At 29.1% G+C, this 22,066-nt stretch overlaps 4 protein-coding genes across 8 annotated transcripts; 1 reads left to right on the forward strand and 3 right to left on the reverse strand.

Annotated features, from left to right (window-relative positions):
• Window positions 1–733: 733 nt before the first annotated feature.
• Window positions 734–9,933, reverse strand: LOC130673567 (uncharacterized). Its single transcript, XM_057478621.1, has 5 exons — window positions 9,232–9,933; window positions 4,586–5,887; window positions 2,878–2,963; window positions 1,663–1,787; window positions 734–1,585 (listed from the first exon to the last, which is right to left on the reverse strand). The coding sequence occupies exons 2-5, from the start codon at window positions 5,620–5,622 to the stop codon at window positions 1,082–1,084; spliced, it is 1,752 nt and encodes a 583-aa protein (XP_057334604.1). The 5' UTR covers window positions 5,623–5,887; window positions 9,232–9,933; the 3' UTR covers window positions 734–1,081.
• An 842-nt stretch (window positions 9,934–10,775) lies between these two features.
• LOC130674056 (ubiquilin-1) lies at window positions 10,776–15,137 on the reverse strand. Of its 3 annotated transcripts, none has more exons than XM_057479353.1 (5): window positions 15,020–15,137; window positions 14,704–14,893; window positions 14,306–14,501; window positions 13,926–14,217; window positions 10,776–12,758 (listed from the first exon to the last, which is right to left on the reverse strand). In XM_057479353.1, exons 2-5 carry the CDS (start codon window positions 14,803–14,805, stop codon window positions 11,582–11,584), a joined length of 1,767 nt encoding a protein of 588 aa, XP_057335336.1. In that variant the 5' UTR covers window positions 14,806–14,893; window positions 15,020–15,137; the 3' UTR covers window positions 10,776–11,581. The 3 variants fall into 3 exon arrangements, with proteins under 3 accessions (XP_057335336.1, XP_057335335.1, XP_057335337.1); XM_057479352.1 differs by having other exon boundaries at window positions 14,704–14,862; window positions 14,950–15,120; XM_057479354.1 differs by having other exon boundaries at window positions 14,704–14,862; window positions 15,020–15,106.
• Window positions 15,138–15,252: 115 nt separating this feature from the next.
• LOC130674060 (pre-mRNA-splicing factor 38) lies at window positions 15,253–18,627 on the forward strand. Of its 3 annotated transcripts, none has more exons than XM_057479358.1 (3): window positions 15,285–15,404; window positions 16,990–17,187; window positions 17,485–18,627. In XM_057479358.1, the coding sequence occupies exon 3, from the start codon at window positions 17,504–17,506 to the stop codon at window positions 18,395–18,397; it is 894 nt and encodes a 297-aa protein (XP_057335341.1). In that variant the 5' UTR covers window positions 15,285–15,404; window positions 16,990–17,187; window positions 17,485–17,503; the 3' UTR covers window positions 18,398–18,627. The 3 variants fall into 3 exon arrangements, with proteins under 3 accessions (XP_057335340.1, XP_057335341.1, XP_057335342.1); XM_057479359.1 differs by having other exon boundaries at window positions 15,389–15,404; window positions 17,059–17,187; XM_057479357.1 differs by lacking the exon at window positions 16,990–17,187 and having other exon boundaries at window positions 15,253–15,404.
• On the reverse strand, window positions 18,394–21,847 carry LOC130674057 (vacuolar fusion protein MON1 homolog A). The gene is made up of 5 exons (XM_057479355.1): window positions 21,487–21,847; window positions 21,112–21,422; window positions 19,732–19,975; window positions 19,192–19,667; window positions 18,394–18,918 (listed from the first exon to the last, which is right to left on the reverse strand). Exons 1-5 carry the CDS (start codon window positions 21,679–21,681, stop codon window positions 18,675–18,677), a joined length of 1,470 nt encoding a protein of 489 aa, XP_057335338.1. The 5' UTR covers window positions 21,682–21,847; the 3' UTR covers window positions 18,394–18,674.
• Between the last annotated feature and the right edge of the window lie 219 nt (window positions 21,848–22,066).

Raw genomic sequence — 22,066 nt, forward strand, 5'->3', positions numbered from 1 at the left:
TACATAAACAGTTAAGAGTATATGATACATATAAATAAAATAGTTTTTATGATTAATGACTACAGGACAGACAGAACCAATTTAATTAATCAATAATTAATAGTTTATCGTGATTCATAATTGATATATGTATATATATTTATATATATACTTATATATAATTATGCTGTAAGTACTTTGGCTTTTTTAACAATTAACAATTGTTATTATGATTTAAATTAATAACTTATTTTTTTAAAAATTTATTAGAGTCTCTCGTGGCAATTATTATTTTTTTTTTATTTTTTTTTATTTCTTGTGTAGAGAAAATCGTTTTTGGAAATTTTATTTGATTTTAAAAAACATTTCAGCATTCTTTTTTGTAAAACTTATGGTGGCTGAGTAAAATGAAAATTTTTATTTTTGAAAATAATGTTAATTTTTAAATTTTGATTAAAAACATTTTTTTTTTATTAGTAAAAGTAATGATTTTATGTAATTTATTGAATCCTATTCATAAATAATTTTTTTAAAAATTAAATTTTTATTTTTTTTGACGTTTATGTAAAAATTTTTTTCCAAATTCTATAGATTTGTTTTAAAATTTGTTAAATTTTTTCCTATAAAAAGTATTTAAAAAAATTATAAATATTAATTTATTATAAAATTCTAGTTATTTATCAAATAAATAATTTTCTTTTTCTTTTTAAATTAATTTTTACAAACAAAAAAAAAATTTCCCAATTTTCGTAATTTTTTTTTTCTCTAAACTCGAAATTTCTCATATAATAATTATTATCAAATACTCAAAGGCACGTTTTTGGTAATAATTTAGTTTAATTTTCCATCGAAAATAAATAAAGAAAAGAATAGAAAAGAAAAATATACAAATAAAAACTGTACAAAAATTCCTAGATTAATAAATCAATTTAAAATAATATTAATAATTAATAATAAGAATAATAAAAGCAAAGTAACAAATAAAATAATGTAATTAAATTTAAAAAAAAAATACTATCGTCCTTGAAAGTTGGGGTTTCAGTTCAGGAACTAAAGTTAATAAACTGATAATTACAATAATGGCAAGAATAAATTTATAAATTTAAACAAGAGTTGATAATTCGTGAGGACTGTTAGTGGTAGCAGCACTACTGAGGTCAAGAGTTGCTGCAGGTAAACCAGGACTCACACTTCCGCTGGCGTCACGTTGCAGCAAATGCTGTGATTTATTAATAGACTTGTTGATAGGACTTGTCGGTAGCGAGTGATCATCTGCTGGAGTAGCCGGTGGACTTGTCAAAATTCTATGATCTCCAATATGATTATGAGCAGCAGGACTAGCAGACAGAGTTGTCAGCAAGGCTGGAGATATCTGTGATCTTACATCGTGATGTTTGTAAGGCATCGAGTGATACTGACCACGTGGATGCCCGTGAATTACTGTTGCTGTCCCATTTTTTGTACAGTTCGAATTATTTCGCGGCATTGTTGATGACAGTCGAGTATTTGATTGAAGCTGCTGCTGATGAAGGGCTTGACGCTGCTGGAGTTGAAGCGCTGCTTCACATTGCGCTCGTGCCAATTCTTTAACCGCATTCGTCTTTTCCTATCAGTTTATAATTTTTTTTTTATTTTTATTGTTGATTTATTTTATTTTTTAGAAGTGAGTAAATTGATACTTACTCTCTGCCATACAATGACATTGTGAACCATAGCGCAACCGCAAAATATAATACCAAGCCCAATGAATACTGACATTATTATTGCTGGTGTTGAGTGAAATTGGATGAATGTATAAAGTATCATACCTATAATTATGTTATTATTATTATTTATTTATTTATTTATTTAAAGAAATTCATTTTTTTTTAAATTAAAAAAACAAATCGCAGGTTGAATTTTCTTATTTAAATATAGTGATGTGAGTACTCATATTAATGGAAATTTACTAAATTATGAGACAATCGGGTTCATTTAATAAAAAAAAATAAAATTACTTGAAATTTGTAGTTTTGACTTTTTAAAATTTTTTTATTTTTATTTCTTTAGTAACTGCGATGATATAAATTTTAATTATAATTATTATTTATTTCATTTTTTTAAAAAATTGATTTTTTTTTTAAATTGAAGGTAAAAATTTTTTTAATTTTAATATAGTGATGTGGGTACTCATATTGTTGAAAATTGTCTCATTTACAGAACTACAGTGTACATTTGCGAAAAAAAAAAAATTTATTTGAAATTTGTAATTTTGAATTTTTTAAATTTTTCGTTTGTTTAGTAAATGGGACAATATAAATTTGAATTATAATAATTATTTATTTTATTGTAAAATAGTATGTTTTCTAAAAAATTTGATTTTTTAAAAATTTAAACACAAGTCACGAGTAAAAATTTTGGTATTTAAAGATAGTGATGTGGGTACTCATTTAAAAGTTTTGATGGCTACAATATATATTTTTTAAAAAATTGAAAATGAACAATTTCTTTTTTTTTAAATTCCAAAACTAATTTTATTATAAAGTTAATGAATAAAATGGTAATAAATTACCGTTATTTTAAATATTTCTAAAATTAAAATTTTATGGATTATATTCTCAATTTTAAAAAATTTTAATTTTTATAATTCTTAATTTTAAAAGTTATGAAACGAAAAACTCTTTCTTGGATTCATAGTAAAGATCCGAATTCGTGCTACAATTTTCATTTTTTATTGATCAATTTCCTAACATCATTTCTACAGAAATTCAATTTCGAAGAAAGCGTAACATCAGGGGGCGAGTTACCGTTCATTTTTACTATTCCCCAGACTTTTTTAAAAAGTAAATAAAATTTATTGAATTTTTATCTTGATAACTAAAATATAAAATAAATATAAGCATAAAAAATATATTTTACCAGTAAGAAAAATAGGAATGCTGACAAAGAAGCCTCCAATTGCGCACATTCTGCTCACTGATGATTTTTCCAGGTACCTGCTCGTCCTACAATACAAATAAAACCGTTAATTATCATATCATCCACTTCAATTCATTAATTTGAAGAAAACAAAATAGAATTCAAGCAACAAAAGAATAATAGCAACACCTATTAATAAAAGTCTTAGCTTGGAAGAATTAAAATTGAAATAGAATAGGAAAGGTCATTGTACCTCGAAGGGCATCAGTAGCAATAGCATCGTGAGAAATTTTTCTAGCGGTAGCTCAGATTCAATATCACATAAATAAATACCATCTGGAATTACATACGCACTTGTTATATTATTTATATCCTTAAATTAATAAGCAATCGAGAGTTAGTATTAATTATTTAGGTTTTGATTAAAAGAAAATTTAATTGTCAGTGTTATTCAGGAGCTCATTTCAATATACTTGAGTACTCACATCAATATATTTGGATTTAATGTTACTCAACTACAAAGTAACTGTATATTAATTAATTAATCAATAATTAAATTAATTAATTATGACTTTTCAAAAATTGTTTTTACTATCGTCTTAAAAATTAATACAAGTAAATTACAATAATGATTAATTATTAATTAATCAAATAATTCCTAACTAGAATCTTCTAATGTTGTCATGTTAAAGAGCACGTGATAACGAGTAAAATTAGTACCCACATCAGTGAATTTGGGTTTAATGCACCCCAAGTACCAAGTAGCTGTTTAATTAATAATTAAATTTATGAAATATCACTTGATTAAAATATATTGATGCAAGTACTCATTTAACTCAGAATTTAACAATCTACCCATTAGGGTGGTCGTTAAAAAATAAATTTTCTCAGACGCATCATAAAAAGCTTCTTTTTAGTTAAAAAAATACGTGGGAAATTTGTTTTTTTCTTTTTAAGTAAAAAGAACACGTGCCTCAGGACGATCAAAGTTCATTTTTTGATAGAATCGTGTTTTTTTTTAAATATCTCATGAAATATGCAGATTAAAGGAAAAAATCATAGAAACAATTTTGTAAAAAATTAAATTTTTGACAAAAAAGGTCATGTTCATTTTTTTTATAAAATGTGTATTGATGAAGATATTTTTAAAAAACTTTTTTTAGATCTTATGAATTGAGTTTTAAGGATTACAAATGTTGAAAATAACATTTTTCTAAGTATATAGAAACTATAACAAGCATTAATGATTGACATGTTACGAGTTACGACGTTGTCTATAATTAAGAAAAAACGTTTTTTTTTAAGATCCGTAATCCTTTAAATGCTTAATTGATAAGATCTAAAAAACTTTTTTTTTAATATCTTCGTAAATACACCATTTATAAAAAATTTAATCTGACCTTTTTTGTCAAGAATTTAATTTCCTACAAAATTGTCTCTATGAGTTTTTCCTTTAATCTGCATATTTCATATGATATTTTAAAAAAACCGCGGTTGTATCGAAAAATGCACTTTGATCGTCCTGAGGCACGTGTTCTTTTTACTTAAAGAGAAAAAACTAAAATCCCTACGTTTTTTTTCACTAAAAAGAAGCTTTTTAGGAGACGCCTGAGAAAATTTAAATTTTAACGACCACCCTACTACCCATTGCCACCAGAAAATTTAAACCGAATTTTAAAAAGTAAAAATAAAAAAATATATAAATTACCTATTTTGATTATAAGATGACTTGACGAGCTTCATAGCAAACAAAAACTGTATAGCACAGACCAGAAGACAGCATAAATTCAACGACATTGCAAGCGCACAAAGTGCCAGCGTAACTTCATAAACAATTGTATACTCTTCAGGACTAATTACACTTGCGGGCGCAGTTGAAACAGGAGATATTTTAAGTAAAAAAATATGGGACAGCATTGCAAGTAGAAGCGACACAAGACAAAGTAGTCCCAGAAAAGTGAGCATTTCTTTAACGCCAGCGTCTTGGTTTTTATTATTTCCCGCATTGCTGTTTCCATTCCCGCTACCGCTACCATTTGGTTGACTAGCTCCCTTTAGACAAAAAGACGACCAGGAAGTGTCTTGGGTATGTAACGGCCCAGGACTGGTAGCTAAATGTGGCAGTACTTGTGTGTGTTGTGAAGAAACAGGTGGATGAATTGTTGCAACAGGTGCTGGTGATGGTGTAGTACGACTTGGTAGTCTTGACAGTCGGGAGATATCAAGACCGCCATTTAGTAACCTCTCGTTTGGCACCTGCGTGATCTGGCCTTGATGATTATGATTATGATTACTAAGACTATGATTATGATTATGAAATAGATGATGATGATGATTATTATTAATAGTATGATTATGCGTATCCGGACTTGCGCTATCGATTGAATGCTTTGAGGCAGAAAGTGCGGAAAGATTAAGGGAATTCAAATGGGAGTGGGTGAATCTCGCGGACAGGTTGTTGACACTAAGTTGCGAGTGGTTAAGCGGATGCCGATGAACGGAAGCTGGATTTGTTTTATGAGAAGGATGAACTGAATGCAACGAGTCATAAATTGCTGAGTCGCATAATCTTCCTCCGAGTCCTGGTCCTGAATCCCGTGAATCTTTATCGGGATTTTTTCCCTCCCGAGAAACACCCCGTGAGGTAGTTGAACCAGACCCAAAATGGTGACCGATTATCTGAGTTTGATATTCGTGGTTGTGATTCCTCGACGCCGGTTGCGTCGACGGTATATGTTTTAACATAACTTCAATACGATAAATTACATTTCATTGGTTTTGTGACTTTTTTTTTTTTTTTTTTCAACTTTTTCTTTTTGTTTTAATTTCATTTGATTTTATTTTATGGTGGGTTTAATTATTCATCGCTTTATTGTATTTAAATACATGTTCTCGTTGCAGGCTGTTGTTTTGAGTTTGTAATTTGCTTCCTTTAACAGCCGGAAGAGGAGATATTGAACTCGAAGGTGATTCCCACGAATCAGCTGCCAGCATGTCAATTTTTTTCACCCTATTAAAAATAAAATACTCTGGCTTAATTATTACTTTTTTATCGTTGTCGAGAATTTGTTAATATATACATACATTCCATATATACATTAACAGAAAAAAATATGTATGTATATTTATAGATAGGGGAATTCGGAGTAAAATGAGACATAATTTATAGATCATATATGATTTTTTTTAACTGCTTAATGACTTGGTTAAAAAAAAATGCGACAAGTTGATCAGCCTGGACAGTAAGGCCAATTTTTTAAATTTTATGCGTATATATAAATTTTGTTTTTTTCCAAAATTTAAAATTGGCGGCATTTTCTGAGTTGACCAACTTGCCATACCATTTTTTACAAATAAATAACTGAGAATTAAAAAAAAAAAAAATTTGTGTCTAAAAAATAGTGTTACATTTAGCTCCGAGTTCCTTTACAAATATACATATATATATATATATACATATATTATACCTGTATATTTTATGTTTGCATAGGTTTCAAAGTTAAATGAAAGTGAATAGTAATTTTTTTAATTTTTAAAAAAATTTTTGATCAACGGAAATGGGATTTAAAATTTTAATTTGAGGTATTGATGAAAAAGAATGAGATCATTTTTATTTAAAAAAAAAAATCTGAGTCATTTTTGAAGAATTTTAAGTGAAAAAAAAAAATTTAGTTTTAAATTAGAATCTTTGGAGAATTATTAGAGATACAATAAAAATATATCAATACAATTATTTATTAAATTTAATTCTCTACAAATAAGTTCCTATAAATTTTTATTATATCTTGATAGTTTAATAAGAATTTAAGTTTTTAGCAGTAAAAACGGCTGAATAAGTTCACTCAAGAATTTAAAAATTTTTCCTAATATCTTTGAATGTTTTCAAGGGACTATCAAATATTAATATTAACAGGGGTTCGCACTTATCTCTCTGTTACACTCAAGTCCACGAACGGTACTATCTTTGTTGCACTTGTGCAGTAAATGGAAATTTTGGCCGAGTTTTTCTCTTAAACAAACGAATATTGTCAAACAATTTAAGCGCACTTCGCTAGATTAGACAGTAGTGCATCAATGTGCGGTCTGTATTTTGTATTTAGAGATTTTTTTTGCGAAAAAAACTCAGCCAAAAATATTTGATAACCCCTGTTAACAATATTTGTGTTTTTACTATCAACTCACACGATTATGGACATAACTATAACACGAGACTAACAAAAAAATGTGTTATAAATAATGTTGTCAATGTCATATTCTATTTCAGAGATAATTTAATTTTAAAAAATAAATTATTTAACTAGTGGACTTTTAAATTTCATATTTTCAAGTGGCATCTTTTTTAAATCATTTATTTTTTCAACAACCTTTTCTTTTTCTCTGGTAAAAAATGTTTTTAAAAATATTAAAATTTCATTTTTTAATACTTGAAAAATTTTCAAAAATATTATTGACCTCCAAACTTTTTGATTTTAATTTTTGTATCTTACATTTTTTTAAATTCGTAAAACTTAAAAATTTTATATTTTTGCACTACATCAATATAACCATACATACACAGACTTACATAAACATACCTATATATACTTATATATAAACAAACGCCTCCCTAGACTGAGCAGTAAAAAACTATATATTCAAAAATATATAATTTCGACTTAAGAATCATTCTAATAAATTCGATATTTAAAAAAAAAATTGATACTCATTTTTTACTGATTAATAATTTTAATTTAAATAAAGGAAAAATAATTTTTTAATTTCAATATTTTGGTTTTCAATGAAAATAAATTACTCGAAAATAATAATAATAATAATAATAATAATAATAATAATAATAATATATTCTTGAATCAACAATGATATTTTGAATAAAAAGTTTTTTTTCTTATGTACCAAAATCATTGAACTAAATTTCCCAATAAAAAATTTATCTTTTCATACTCTATGAGCCTCATAGCCGTCTAGTCCATGGACCCATTACAAGGAAGCAATTTATTAAATTGAGCCCGTGGATAAGGCTCCTCAATGTACTTAACAATTACTCTGGTGACATAGAATTCTTTGGAGGTTCATTGGATCAATTCAAAAAGTCAACTTATGATCTTCTTAAATACTAATCAATATTATTTTTATTTTTGTCTTCATCCATCCTGCTCATAAGAAAATCTTAATTAAACTTTGTAGCATATTGTAAATTGCAGAAATGCGTATTAAACAATAAATAAATAAATACTCAGTAATGATTAAATCCATCTATAAATCAAAAGTCTTATGTCCTTCAAGCTAAATATTGAGGCCTCAACATCATCTAATTATCAATAAACTTCTTTTCATTTTTTCCATCAATCCTTCCATCTGAATAATCTATCCACTTAGATACTAGATCCTCGCATCAATCCGCCTATCCCGCTATTACATAAAAATATCTCCATATCTATCGCTGATACAGTAAGTAAGAGGAAAAAGAAGAAAGTAAAAAAAAAAAATCAAAGTATACGTAAATAAAAATAAATAATACGCACGAAATGGAATGAGAAAACAAGTATAAGTATAAGTAAGACTTGTAGAAACGGGTTTAAACGACAACGTATATCAGAGCACACGGGATATGGATAAAACAACGTTAAACTTACTACAGCAACGTTGGTTGCTCTGTGTATTGCTTACTTGATTGGTGATCTTACCTCTAAGCTACCCACAGGAATGTGCCTTCACATCCACATCAACATTAACATCCACATTCACTCACTCTACTCACACTCTACAGTCTCCATTTACCATAGATCTTTAGATCGTTAAATTATTACTCAATACAGGAAGTAAAATGACAAATTTAAATTTTTTAAATATTTTAAGCGGGAAATTTACGGAATCTTTGGAAATTTAATTATATTTAACAGGCTGCTGAACAATTTTATCTAAACCTAAACTAAGACCTAGACCAGAACTTGGATCTGGACCTAGACTTAGCCCTGGACTTCAATTTAAACCTAGATCCAGGCCTAGAACTAGACCTAGACCTGGACCTGGACCTGGACCTAGACCTGGATCTAAACAAGTGTAATTTAAATTTATAAGTAAAATATATTCAAGTAATTCGTCACAGACCCAACGGCAAGACCCAAAACGTTAAAAATATAATCCAACAAAAGACCCAAACCCCAGACGGCCCTGAACGGTAACAATTTAATGGTTACAACAGTTTAAATACACCAACCGACAACTACCAGATAAAAGTAAAGACACAGTAACTATAGGTATAGATATAGGTACAGGAATAGGAAATAGTAACATGAACTAAACCTACGGATCATTATTTACGAGATGATAGAGATAGAATATGTATTTTCTTACCTCGTCCCACATTCCGTAGCTTTTGTACACTAACACTTAGAACCTTCTTAGAAATATATTTTTTTTTAATTTTTAAATCCTACACCAGCACTAGCATAAGCATCACCACCAGAACCAGCACCTGCACTTGCACTTTAAATTTTGGTAATTTAATTTTTTTAAATTTAATTTTTAATTCACAATTTTTTTCGCGCGTCTATCGCCATACTTTTAATACATTCCAGGTGCAAACCCGGCAAGGTGTTTAGTTATTTTTAATTTTTTATTATGGTGTTGATGATGATGATAATGATGACTTTTAATAATAAATTAAATAATGTAAGTAATTATTAAATAATTTAAAATTGGGACAAATTTCGACAGGTATAAAATAGACGATTTTGGGTTTAAGGTCTTGGGTTTAATTTAAGGTCTGGGGTCTGGATGTTTTATTTGTAATGTAATCACTGTTTTATTTATTTAGATGAAATAAGCACCACTGGTTATCAGTTTATAGATAAAACAAAAAAAAACATTTTATAGGAATAGGGAATACGGAAGAATAAATAATGAAAACGGAAGACGGAGAGATTTATGTTGATGTTGAATGTAGAGACGTAGTTACAGTTTGATTTTTGTTATTTTAAATAAAAGAGTACGCGGTCAATAAGAACGGCAACGCTCGACTGACGGACGGAACTTGCTTTGGAGCAGACTTTAACTTTAGCCGACTTGTGTGTATGTGTATGTACGATAATATTTGTGTGTTGTGTATGAATGAGAAACACTGAACATCTTCCAACGGTCGTGGGATTGTCTATCCCTACTATTGCTTTTTTTTTTTTGAGTAATTTTTTTTTGACATTTCGTTTTTTTGGGTAATAACGGAAATTGGTGAAATTTAATTTAAAATTTTGATAAAGTAAAGGTGGATTCTGGTATTTGTTTCGATGGAAATTTTACGATTGATAATTTTTTATTTTAATTTATAATTGGTTTTTGATTCAGGAATTTTTTAATTCTTTTGTTATTAAAAAATAAATTTGGAGTTTTTTAAAAATAAATGTGACTTGTTGGTACTTAAATTAACGGAAATTTACTGCTCTTTAGTTTTGTATAAAATGAAATTTCTTGTAAATTCAATAGTTTACGAGTTATAATAATTTTAAATTTTTAAATATGAAAGATTATTTTTAAAAATAAAATTAGAATTTAAAAAAAAAACTATGTGTTGTTGACACTTATTTTAACCGATTTTTTATTCTCTACAATTTTGTACTGATTCAAATTTTTTTTCAACTCAAAAGCTTACGAGTTATAATAATTTTGAATTTTTAAACATAAAAAATAATTTTTAGAAAAATATATGAATTATTGATACTCTAATTTAAACTATTAAATGCCAAAAATATTTTTTTAATTTAAAAAAATGAATACATCTTGTTGGTATTCAAATAACGGAAGTCTATTGCTCTTATAAAAACAAAAAATCCAATTTAGATTTAAGCTAATGAAAAACTATTAACTAATTCATATAATAAATAAAATAAACTTTTACAAGTATGCATGTTTTTAAATATTTATTCACAATATTTCCAAAGTATTTCGACAATGAGACATGGGTTTCTCGATTAATTTAAACATTACCTGTAATTCATATTAATTACAATTACAAATCAATAATCAATAATTAATAATCGGTAATTAATAATTAATCTAACATATATCTAAGCACTCTTGGTCTCACTACAAATCTATATAAATTTATATTTTGTTTATTATTTAATATATATTTGTATACGAAACAAAAAAAAAAAAAAAAAAAAAAAATTATTACATACACCGTCCTCAGAAAATAATTAAGCGATCGTCAAAACATAAATTTAGTTACGTAATAAACATTTAATAATCCGGAGTGCGAGTTAAAAAAAAAGCATCTAATTAATCAATTAATTAATTAATGCATATGACACCGTGAAAAATAATCGTCACTCTCTTCATATATATATTTAAAAGTTTTACACATATTAATTGTTTAAATATTTAATAATTAAAAATAACAACCGATTAATTAAAATGCAAAGTGGAAATTTTAATACCAAGAGCTATTTTTTTTTTTTTTTTTTTTTTTTTCTCAATTTATTTATTTAAATTTACCGCTCAAAGTTTTTATTTTAATTAGTAATAATAACGTTAGTTATTTATTTTAAATAATTAATTACAATAAAAATAAAAACTTTCAGGTAATAAAAAAAATTTATAAATTAAAAAAAAATTATTGTTTTTATTATTATTTTAAAAGTGAGGAATATCAATTAATTAATTAATTAATAATGTTATTAATATTAATATATTACTGGAATATTGGCGGTTAGCTCATTGAAACTTGTCCATTGGCAAGTAATCTTTCAACAGCGGCATTGATGTCACCAAAAGTTGCTATCAGAGCTTGAATATTAGCTTCTCTGTTAACGAAACCCATTGCTGATAATTGGTCTAATTGTGTGCGATAACGTTCTTCAGGTGGTGGTGCATTTTGTCCAATAGGATTACCACCAATACCTAGACCTAGACCTCCACCTAATCCCTGTCCGTCTACTCCTTCATTTTGAGAAAGCGCCATTGAAGATATAACTTGAGCCATAAGTTGGGATAAAGCGTTTTGTGAGTTTGAATATGAATCTGATGATGGATTAGTACCAGTACCAGTGCCAGTTCCTGTACCAGTTCCAGTTCCAGTTCCAGTTCCAGTCCCTGTAGTACCGCCAGTACCAGTTACTGTACCGGTTCCAGTTGTTTGATTGGTTGTAGTACCAGTTTGAGGTGTGGTACCAGTTGTTGCTGGTGTAGTAGCACTAAAACCACCAAGACCACCCATAGTACCAACAAAATCTGGAGCTACGGTACGAAGTTGCTCCATTCCCTGTTGGATCTGCATTATCGCGGCAAGCGCGTCGGGATTTGTGACGACATTCTGGATCTGGGGATTCTGCATTTGTTGAATGAAAGCTGGGAGCATGGTACGCATTTGTTCTTGCATTTGTGGGTTTGATCTAAATAGCGGATTTGCTGAAAGTATACTATCGGCAATCGCTGGATCATCGGCCATGGCTTCGAGGATAGATCTAGTGTAGGGAGCGCCGAGCATATTTCGAAGCAGCTGAGGATTTTCCATCATTTGAGAAGTAAGACTTTGCATGCCAGGTGAGTCAAGGAGACCGCGACCTAATCCTCCGAGACCTGGAGCTGCGGGAGTAGCGGGAGAGCCTTCGGGACGTTCTGTTGGGCTCCAAGGATTTGGGAGAGGGTTCCGGTTTTCTTGGCCCTGTTGAGGATTGTTGACATTGTCGGTACTGTTTTCCACTAAAGCGGCAAAGGGATTGCGCTCGTTGGCTGCTGCTGCCAGCATCGGCTCCTGGATGTCACGATACATACGGCGCAGGGCGCTGTGACCGCCTGGAATGCTTTCGAGGTTTGATAGTGCGCGGTCGTGGGAACGCATCAGTTCTTGAAGCATCGATGGGTTCCGTGCCAATTCCATAGTTTGTCTTTAAGAGTAACAAATAATTATTCATTATTAATCATTTATTTTACAAGATTAATTATTAAAAAATTTTTTTAATATAATTTCGATGAAAAGGCGCGATTATTGGCATGGGTTTTTTTTTATTGGAGTAATTGATGGTAATAATAAAATATACCTTTGTTTGATAGAAACAAATTTATGACTTAAAAAGAGTATTGTCGCGTAAAACGAAGCAGACTAAATTTATTATGGTAATGGAGTAATTTAACTTCCGCCAGCTAATAAATTACTATTTCATATTTTAAATATTAGTGTGTTGTCATCTGGATGTTAAGTTATTTTAATTTACAAAATCAATTATTTATTTAGAGTAAAAAGTTATTTATTTTAAAATAATGAGTGTCAGTGATTAGTAGACTAAAAATTAAGATGCACTGATTATTGACAGGTCACACGTGTGTTAACCCGTTATTTAAAAATTTTAAACTAAGTATTCAAATCAATCTTTTTACGTCACTTGAAATAACTGACGAGCAAATAATTGCAAGTATGAAAAAAAATGTAAAAAAAAAAGGCAATCTAGACTGGTATTTTTAATGTTTTAAAATATTATTTATTTAAATAATTAAATTTCACAACGATTTAAATTCATAACTAATAATTATTTGAATTGTCAATAATGTGATTAATTAAAATAATTTAAAAGTTACCAAATAAATAATTTATCTGATTTAAATATTTATTTTTGTTTTAAATTATTTAAATAAACAAATATCTATTTAAATTTTTTATTTATCTTTTTTTCCTTTGATAAATTAATAAAGTGTACTCGTAGGCGAATAATTAGTGTACTAGTAGCATTTCACTTAATACATTTTATTTATTATTTATATTAGCTGTCAAATTTTATAAATGTGTTAATTTTAATTGTTGGTTCTGTAAAAATATTAATTAAAGTATTTCTAAAAATGAAATATTATTATTATTAACTTTAAATGTAATAAATAAATAAATAAAATGAATATGTCAATGTCAATAATTGTATCTCAAATTTTTATTTGTTTAAAGTCCATACTTCACTTTTGACAGCAACAATGTTGCTGTCAATGTGGCGGTGAAGTTTACTCTTGGACATTATTAAGATTAAATTAATAAAGTCTCTTAAGAAAATTAAAATTTAAAAAATTACCTTAATAAATCCGGGTTGTTCAACATATGACTAATCTCCGGGTTACGTTGCATCAATTCCTGCATCTGAGGGTTAGCCGAGACAAGCAACCTCACATTCTCCGGATTGTCCATCAAACTCTGTACCAGCGGGTTGTCAAACACCTGACGCATCGTCTCCGGATTTGACAGCAACTCTCGCTGCATTCGCTGCTGCAGGTCAGCAAAGTTTGCCGAGCCGATTCCCAAATTTTCGAGACCTGCCAGTCCACCAAGACTACCCAGTCCAAAAGGATTAGCACCAATATCAGGAACTGTATCACAAACAACCAAACATGATTTAAATAAATACACCTTCAAATCATTAATAATTTAAATTAAACTCCAAAATAATTAATTTACCGGATCTTAGAGGTGGTGGAGCTGATTCAGGTTGAGCTTGAGCAGGACGTGGTGTCTTAATCACCAAATGTACAGTTAGTCCGTCTTTAACATGATGTGTCTCAAGTGTTTCATGATCTTTCATTATTTTACCAGCAAATATTAAACATAATTGTTCGATTGCCGCGTTAAATTTTTCTGAAACGGCTTTTTTGAACTAAAAAACAAAATAAATAATTAAATAATAATTTATAAATTTTAAATAATCAAGAATGTGCTAGAAGTCTAACCCAAAAATTATACGAGTGAAGGTAAATGTGACGTGTTGTGTACGTCACATTTATAATAATTACAGAAGATAATTACCAATAAAATAATTCAGTAATAAAATAATATAAAACGAATAAATAATAACTCACGTCTTTGATAGTCGCATTTTCTTCTATTTCAATAGAATGCTTATCTTTTGGAGTTTTTACGAAAATCGTTATTTTATTGGTTGTCTCCTGGCCTTCTGCCATCTTGGACTTGTACTGCTGGTGTGTGTGTGTGTGATGACTCGTACTTTTTACTGCGATCTATTTTTTTTTATTAATCTATCTATTCGTACTGACACGATATTAAAAATTAAATATAAATAATTATTATACTTATAATCTACTTACTTAAAATTAATCACCGAGGCGTCGAAACGCTTTATCTGATAAATGTTATTACTAACAAATTTAAATATACCTTTTTTTTTTAAATTATTTTTTTCAAATTCCGGTCTCCGGTTAGTGTAATTGAAGCGTATTTAGCTCCTGCATGTTCCCAACTTCTCGCTAGTCATGAAAGATATATTGATAAGAATGAATTCCTCATATATATGGATACATAATATATGTATATGTTATACATATTTTTAAACAAGCATGTGCTGTCATCTGTAGGGTAAATTGAACCGAACCTAGAATTGACAAATTGTAAATTCAAATTTTTCCCGCCAGAGTTCGTACTAGGAGTTTAAAAAAAACAATTACTGTAGTTTTGTTGAGGTGAAATCAGGTGAAATATGAGATTTATAAGTTACAAACAAAGTAATTAATATTTGTAATTATTAAAATTGGAAATAACAAATGTAAGTACAGTTTAATTAATTAAATAATTACTAATTAACATAAGTTTTAAATTTACTTATTAGAAAAATGAAATGTTAATTTTATAAATTTTTTCGGACAAAAATGAGGTTATAATTTTTAGAATAGAGATGATTTTAAAGATTTTATCAAAGTTTTTTTTGACTCAGTGTTTGAAATTTAAATAGAGAATAAATTTTTAAATAATAAAATAATCCAGATTATTAAGGAAAACTGGAAGACTTCTTTTAGTTGCTGAAGAAGTCCCAATAAAGGGACGAAACGTTCAATGTATGGTCAAAATTAAATTCTAATTTTTTAATTACTGCCCACCTCTCTATGATTTTACCATTTTATTAAGTTGATCTGGACACGATTTTAAATTAATATATTAAGGAAAACTTTATTCCAGCCGTATATTTATGATAGAATCGGTTATTGTTATTAAATTTGGTATCGTTGTAAGGTCATAACTTTAGTTTTTACCTTGCCATGGTTTTAACTTTTTTTTATTGCCAAGTATTGAGAGAATTCAGCGGGATCAATTTATCTATATCATTCGCAATTTAAACAACGCGCGAAAATAAAGACGATCATTTTTATTTTCTTTACAAAAATTAATTTCAATCATTTTGTCACTGACTATACATGAATATCACTGAAAATCCATAGATATTATCTATATATTTTCGTTTTATTAAATTTGAATGATAGTAAAAATAAACAAAATATCTGAGAGCAAATTTGTAGTTTTAATTAACAATCCAATTAAAATCACATTTTATAAATTTTGTAGTGATACTCGAGCAGTAAGGCAGTGACTGCAAGTTACTCGTTTCAATTAATATATTATCAAAGTACATTAAACGAGCAATCTGCAGTCACTACGTGACTGCCCGAGTTTAACTTCAAAATTTATTGAATATGATTTGAATTCAACTGTTAATTGAAATCTATACTCTAGAATCTTTTGTTTATTTCTGTTTTTATTAAAATTTAATGAGAACAATCTCATCATTGACTCGCAAACTGATTAATTTCAATGATTGTATAATCATGGGGTTCTTAAAAAAAATCTACGCATGGTCAAATTTTTTGTCATTAGTCATCTAATGTATTTTTTTTTCACTGATATCAAATTGAATCTGTTTAATTTTTATAATCATAGAATACATGGCATAGACTAAATTTTTTTTTCTTTATATATATATATATATATATATATATATATATATATATATATATATATATATATATATATATATATATATATATATATATATATATATATATATATAATAGTTTCATATATTCAGTCATATTCAGTGACAGAATAATTAAAATATTAATTTATTTCAAGAAAATAAATGCGATTGTCTTTTTTCTCGTGTAATTTAAATGTTATTCGAATGATGTTGGTAAGTTGATTTATTTGGATACTTAGCAATAAAAAAGAGTTTAAACTATGAAAATGCACAAATTCAAGTCAAGACCTTTCTAATGATACCAAATTTAATAACATTAACTTATTTTATTATAAAGATATGTCAGGAACAAAATTTTCCTTATTCTCTTAATAATATATAGATTATGTACTTGAAGATAGGAACGAAAATAAAAAAAATAAATGGAAAGTAAAAAATTTACTGGATCTAGATTTCTGAAATGTTTTACACGTCAGGCGTAAATTGCAGACCATCCCCAACTACCTCTTAAGTCACCTTCAGAGTCAAATTACATAAATTATTTTCATTTTCGTTGCGTGAAAAACGTTTCGATATTCAGGTACATCTTTAATTTTTGTATTCATTCAATTCTTTACCAGCCAAATCGAATATTGACGACCTATCAATAAATTTTATTAACTATTAACAAAAATTTTTCTAAAAAATTTCCGTCCCTGATTAAGAAAACCTATTTAACATGATTCAAAACAATTTGAATTGATTTAAAACAATTTGAATCGACTAATATTTAGTCATACACTTACCATGGATTAAATCATTTTTCTTAATCAGGGGTAATTAAATAATGTACTGAATTTTATTTCATAATAAAAATTAATATCAAAACATTTTTTAGTGACAATCAAATTTGAGAAATGGCAAATCGTACCGTAAAAGATGCAAAATCAATTCGAGGTACAAACCCCCAGTATTTAATTGAAAAAATAATACGATCAAGAATATACGATTCGAAATATTGGAAAGAAGAATGTTTCGCTCTTACTGCCGAGTTACTTGTCGACAAGGCCATGGAGTTGCGATATATCGGCGGAGTATTTGGGGGCAACATAAAACCAACACCATTTTTATGTTTGATTTTAAAAATGCTGCAAATTCAACCAGAGAAAGATATTATAGTTGAATTTATAAAAAACGAGGAATTTAAATATGTTCGCGCGCTCGGTGCTTTGTATATGCGACTGACAGGGACATCATTGGATTGTTATAAATATTTGGAGCCTCTTTTTAATGACAATCGTAAGCTCAGATCACAAAATAAGCAGGGAATTTTTGAAATAATTCATATGGACGAATTTATTGATAATCTTCTGAGAGAAGAAAGATCTTGTGACATTATTTTACCTCGTATTCAAAAGCGGCACGTTCTGGAAGAGAGCAACGAACTTGAGGCTAAGATTTCAGCTCTTGAGGATGATATTGATGAAGGAATAGAGTCATCTGAAGACGAAGACATGCCACCGCCTAATGATGATCGAAAAAAATTAGAAAATTATGACAAGGATCGTGACCGGTACAAGGACCGGGATAAGAGACACTCAAGGTCTGATAAAAAATCTGATCGCGATCGAGCGAGATCTAGGAGCCGGGATCGCAAACGCGACCGTGAAAGGGAACGAGATCGAGAACGCAGAGATCGGAAGGATAAAGACCGTGACAAGGATCGGCATCGTCGCGATGATCGCGAGAGAAATCGGGAGAGAGATCGCGATCGTGAAAGACGAAGAGAACGCGATCGCGGTCGGTATTAATTTTAATTATAAATGTAATTATAATTTTATAATAAAGGATTTTCTTAAAAAAAAAAAAAAAAACAAATTTAGTCGTAAATAAAAATTTTCTTAATTTATTTACATAATTCATTAATACTTAATATAAATAATGAGCAACATGTACATATGTACTAAAATAAATTTACTTAATTAACGTGATTTAAAAGTTAATTTTTTTTTACAATATACATTATTTTATATAAAATTAACTATTAATTTGTTAATATGGTTATTATTATTGTAATTTAAATTATAATTAGAAAGTCGGTGAGTTAAGGATAAATAGTCTGTCCTCTTCTTTCTTAATCCATTTTAGCAGTTTACTTACTGCGTTTATTGCATCTGGTTTAGTCACAAGAGGTTCAAAAGTCACGTATAATTCAAAACCTGAGGTCACCCAGGCTAGCATCGTCTCTTTTTCTAGCTGCTGGAATATTAATTTTAGTGGACGGGTAGGCGAGTGGAGACGATGATGTAGACATTGATAGAGACCCAGTAGCCTAGAAAAATTTATCTCAATTTTAATTAAAGTTTTTAATTATAATAAATAGAATTCCTAGGTAGAAGATGCAGTTCTGCGTGAAACGAGTACCTACATTAATATATTTGAATAAAGTGGTAATTAATCGATTCAATTATTAATTAAACAGCTACTTTGCGCTTAAGGTGCACTAGATTTAAATATAGTGACGTGGGTACTCAGTTTACTCGCAATCACATGCTTTTTAACGAGACACCATTGAAAAATATTTGAATTACTAATTAGCAATTACCTTTCAACTTCTTGGTCAGTAGAATAAGGAGGCTGGAAACCAGGACTCCAAAATTGTGCAGTACTTCTACATTTATAAAGGACATGTCGCATTTCCGGTAACCCAATTTCAGCAGTTGTAACTGACACGCGATTCATCGACTCATTAATAGCTTCCAGACAATTAGTGCGCCTCAATTTTTCAACAATTTTCTGTTTGGCTTCCGAAAGAGTCTGAAAGACGTCGCGGTCGGCAGTGAGCAGCAACAAACAGGCTTGGCAGTCTTCAGCAAGATAAGAAACATGCCCGTGCATGAATCCATTGGAATTGAACTTTGGCAAACAAATCGGCGTCCATCCTTCCGCTGTCTTGAAAGACTCAGAGCTCGCGACTAAATTTTGTATCAAATGCAAGTCCGCCGGGTGTATGAAAAATTTTTTCATCCTCACTAGTGTCACCAGTTGATTATTTGCCAGCAATAATCCAAATACTAAATTCTGCAATAAATTTTTTTAAATTATTTGATACATTGATACATCAAATTTTTTATGGATCAATTACCTTTATTTTACTACAAGTTTGAATAATTGTTTGCGTAATTGAATCCCTCATTGAAGGTAAAAGAGGCAGACATTTAACAGCACCAAGGAAAAATGCCGGCTCTCGGTCCATAAAATTAAGCAAGTGATCTATCAATCTCTCGCTACCCGTTAGCAATCTTCTGAGATCAAAGTTACGTCTTTGATCATAAACTCTTGTCAAATGTGACTGCGTGAGCACAAATAAAATCTGGTTGTACACATACCTGTAATTATTTAAAATCAGTACTATAAATTATGTACCAACTGATTTTATTTTAATTAAGCTAGACATGTATAGTTAATGGTATCTTATTCATATTTTTTTTTCAGTTTTAAAAATTCATTAAAACTGTAATAAGTTTTTTAATGTCTAAAAATTTGAATGCCAGGGTAACAAGACCAAAAGCGGTACAATAATTATTTCTTTTGATACATACAAAAAAAAATAACGAGTGTAATTTTTTTTTTTTTTTGCAAATTGTATATAATTTGTGGCGCTTTAAATTTTAATGAGGGCCACTGGAATTGCTGTAGGTATTGAATTTAAGCAACGAGCGATTCTAAAAGAAATAAACCCGATTTTAAAACTCTTCATATTTTTACGCTTATTAAATTTTTTGTTCATTCAATATGTCACTATTTTATAGCTAAATTCTTAACTGAAGCTGTAACCCCTCAACACTCTCGTTATGAGCATTTTGTTCACAAGACATTATTCAAGTTATAGGATGTCACTGTAGTGGAAGCGAGATACTAAAAAAGACAGGAGTACTGAAGGGTTAAAATTCCCTTAGCTGTCCCACTGTTGGCCTCGTTACCCAACCAATTAGTATTAACATATGAATTTAAAATACAAGAGTATTTAAACTCGAGCATTTGAATCAGTTAAAAGTTTTTTTAACCAGATCTTGAGCAAGACTTTTGAAAAATAGTACGACATTTAAGTCCTTGGAGTAATCATCTGCAGGAATATTTGTACTATTCTGTAGCAAAGATTCTAGTGGAAGTATCTTGAGTAAGATTGAAGTCAGTGTAATAAATCACAATATGACAATATTGTGAACAAGACTACACAAGAGTTGCTACTAGGGTTATAATTCCAGAAAAATGATAAAAGTCATTAAGGACATTCTCTGGCAGTGCCCCTCACTTTTAAAAAATATTCAATGACCTTGAACTGTCATAACAGTATTAAAATTTAATTAATTAATTTCGAAAAAATTAAAGCATTAATTGAAAAAAGTACAACGCAGTTACAATTTCATCGATTGATAAAATTTTGATACGCTTTGAACAATTGAGTCATTGAAAATTTTTAAAAAATGGGAGACACTGTTTGAGAATGGCTTTAAATACTTACGTCAGTTGCAAATTAAGCTGGGCAACACTCTCGAGGGTCTTAGAAACTGCCACCAAGATCAGGGGTCCCTTGATAAGGAACACGAAATTAGTGTCTCCAGCATGAACTGATTTTATGGTGTCATTACCAGCTTGAACGAATGACACCAGAGCTTGCATCACTCCCATTATGGTCACCAGCTTGTCTTCAGGACAATGTCGGGAGTAAACGGGCTTACCAGCTTGACTCAGCACAAAGATGTGTTTTTTCTGAGCGAGCCAATGTTTACAACGGAGCGGATCTGCGGCATCCATAACCGGGTTCGTTTCATCCTAAATAATTATCTTATTTTATTTTAATTAATTTATTATTTATTTTTAATAAAAAAATACTTACAGCGGAATCATCTAGAGATGATTTCAAATCAGTGTCGGGAGAAAATGATCCCTTATCTATTTTTTGTTTTAGAGTTTGATTTAATTGTTCATATTCTTCAAAAGTGTCATCAGTTACCAGCATTGTTTCTGTAGAAGCACCAGGTTCAATACCTGGTTCAACAATTCCATCATCAACTGGTTCAACTGATGCCATTTTTATTTTTATTACTTTAATTTAATTACACCAAAGTTGAATACATTTTGGTGGTTTTAGTTTTATCTTATTGATAAAAAATTTAGAGGTTGAAGGTTGACACTTGGTCCTAAGATTAAAAATTTTAAACTGCTTGCTGGTAACAAAGATCTGATCAAGTATAATATGAAGGAAGCACCAAAAAAAGTTTAGTGACAGAATATATAAATGCTGTAAGATGGGAGCACGTAGACTTGAACCAGGACTTGTGCTAACTCAGGAGTAGGGATGTAAAATAATTGACTATTTGTTGGTAACACGAAGCTTTAGCAGTTATTTAGAAGAGATGGATTAAAAGCTGTAAGATGGAAGCACACGGATCTGGAATTGTTATTAATGATGAAAA

This window comes from Microplitis mediator, chromosome 8 (genome assembly GCF_029852145.1).
Source record: "Microplitis mediator isolate UGA2020A chromosome 8, iyMicMedi2.1, whole genome shotgun sequence".
Lineage (NCBI taxonomy): Eukaryota > Metazoa > Arthropoda > Insecta > Hymenoptera > Braconidae > Microplitis > Microplitis mediator.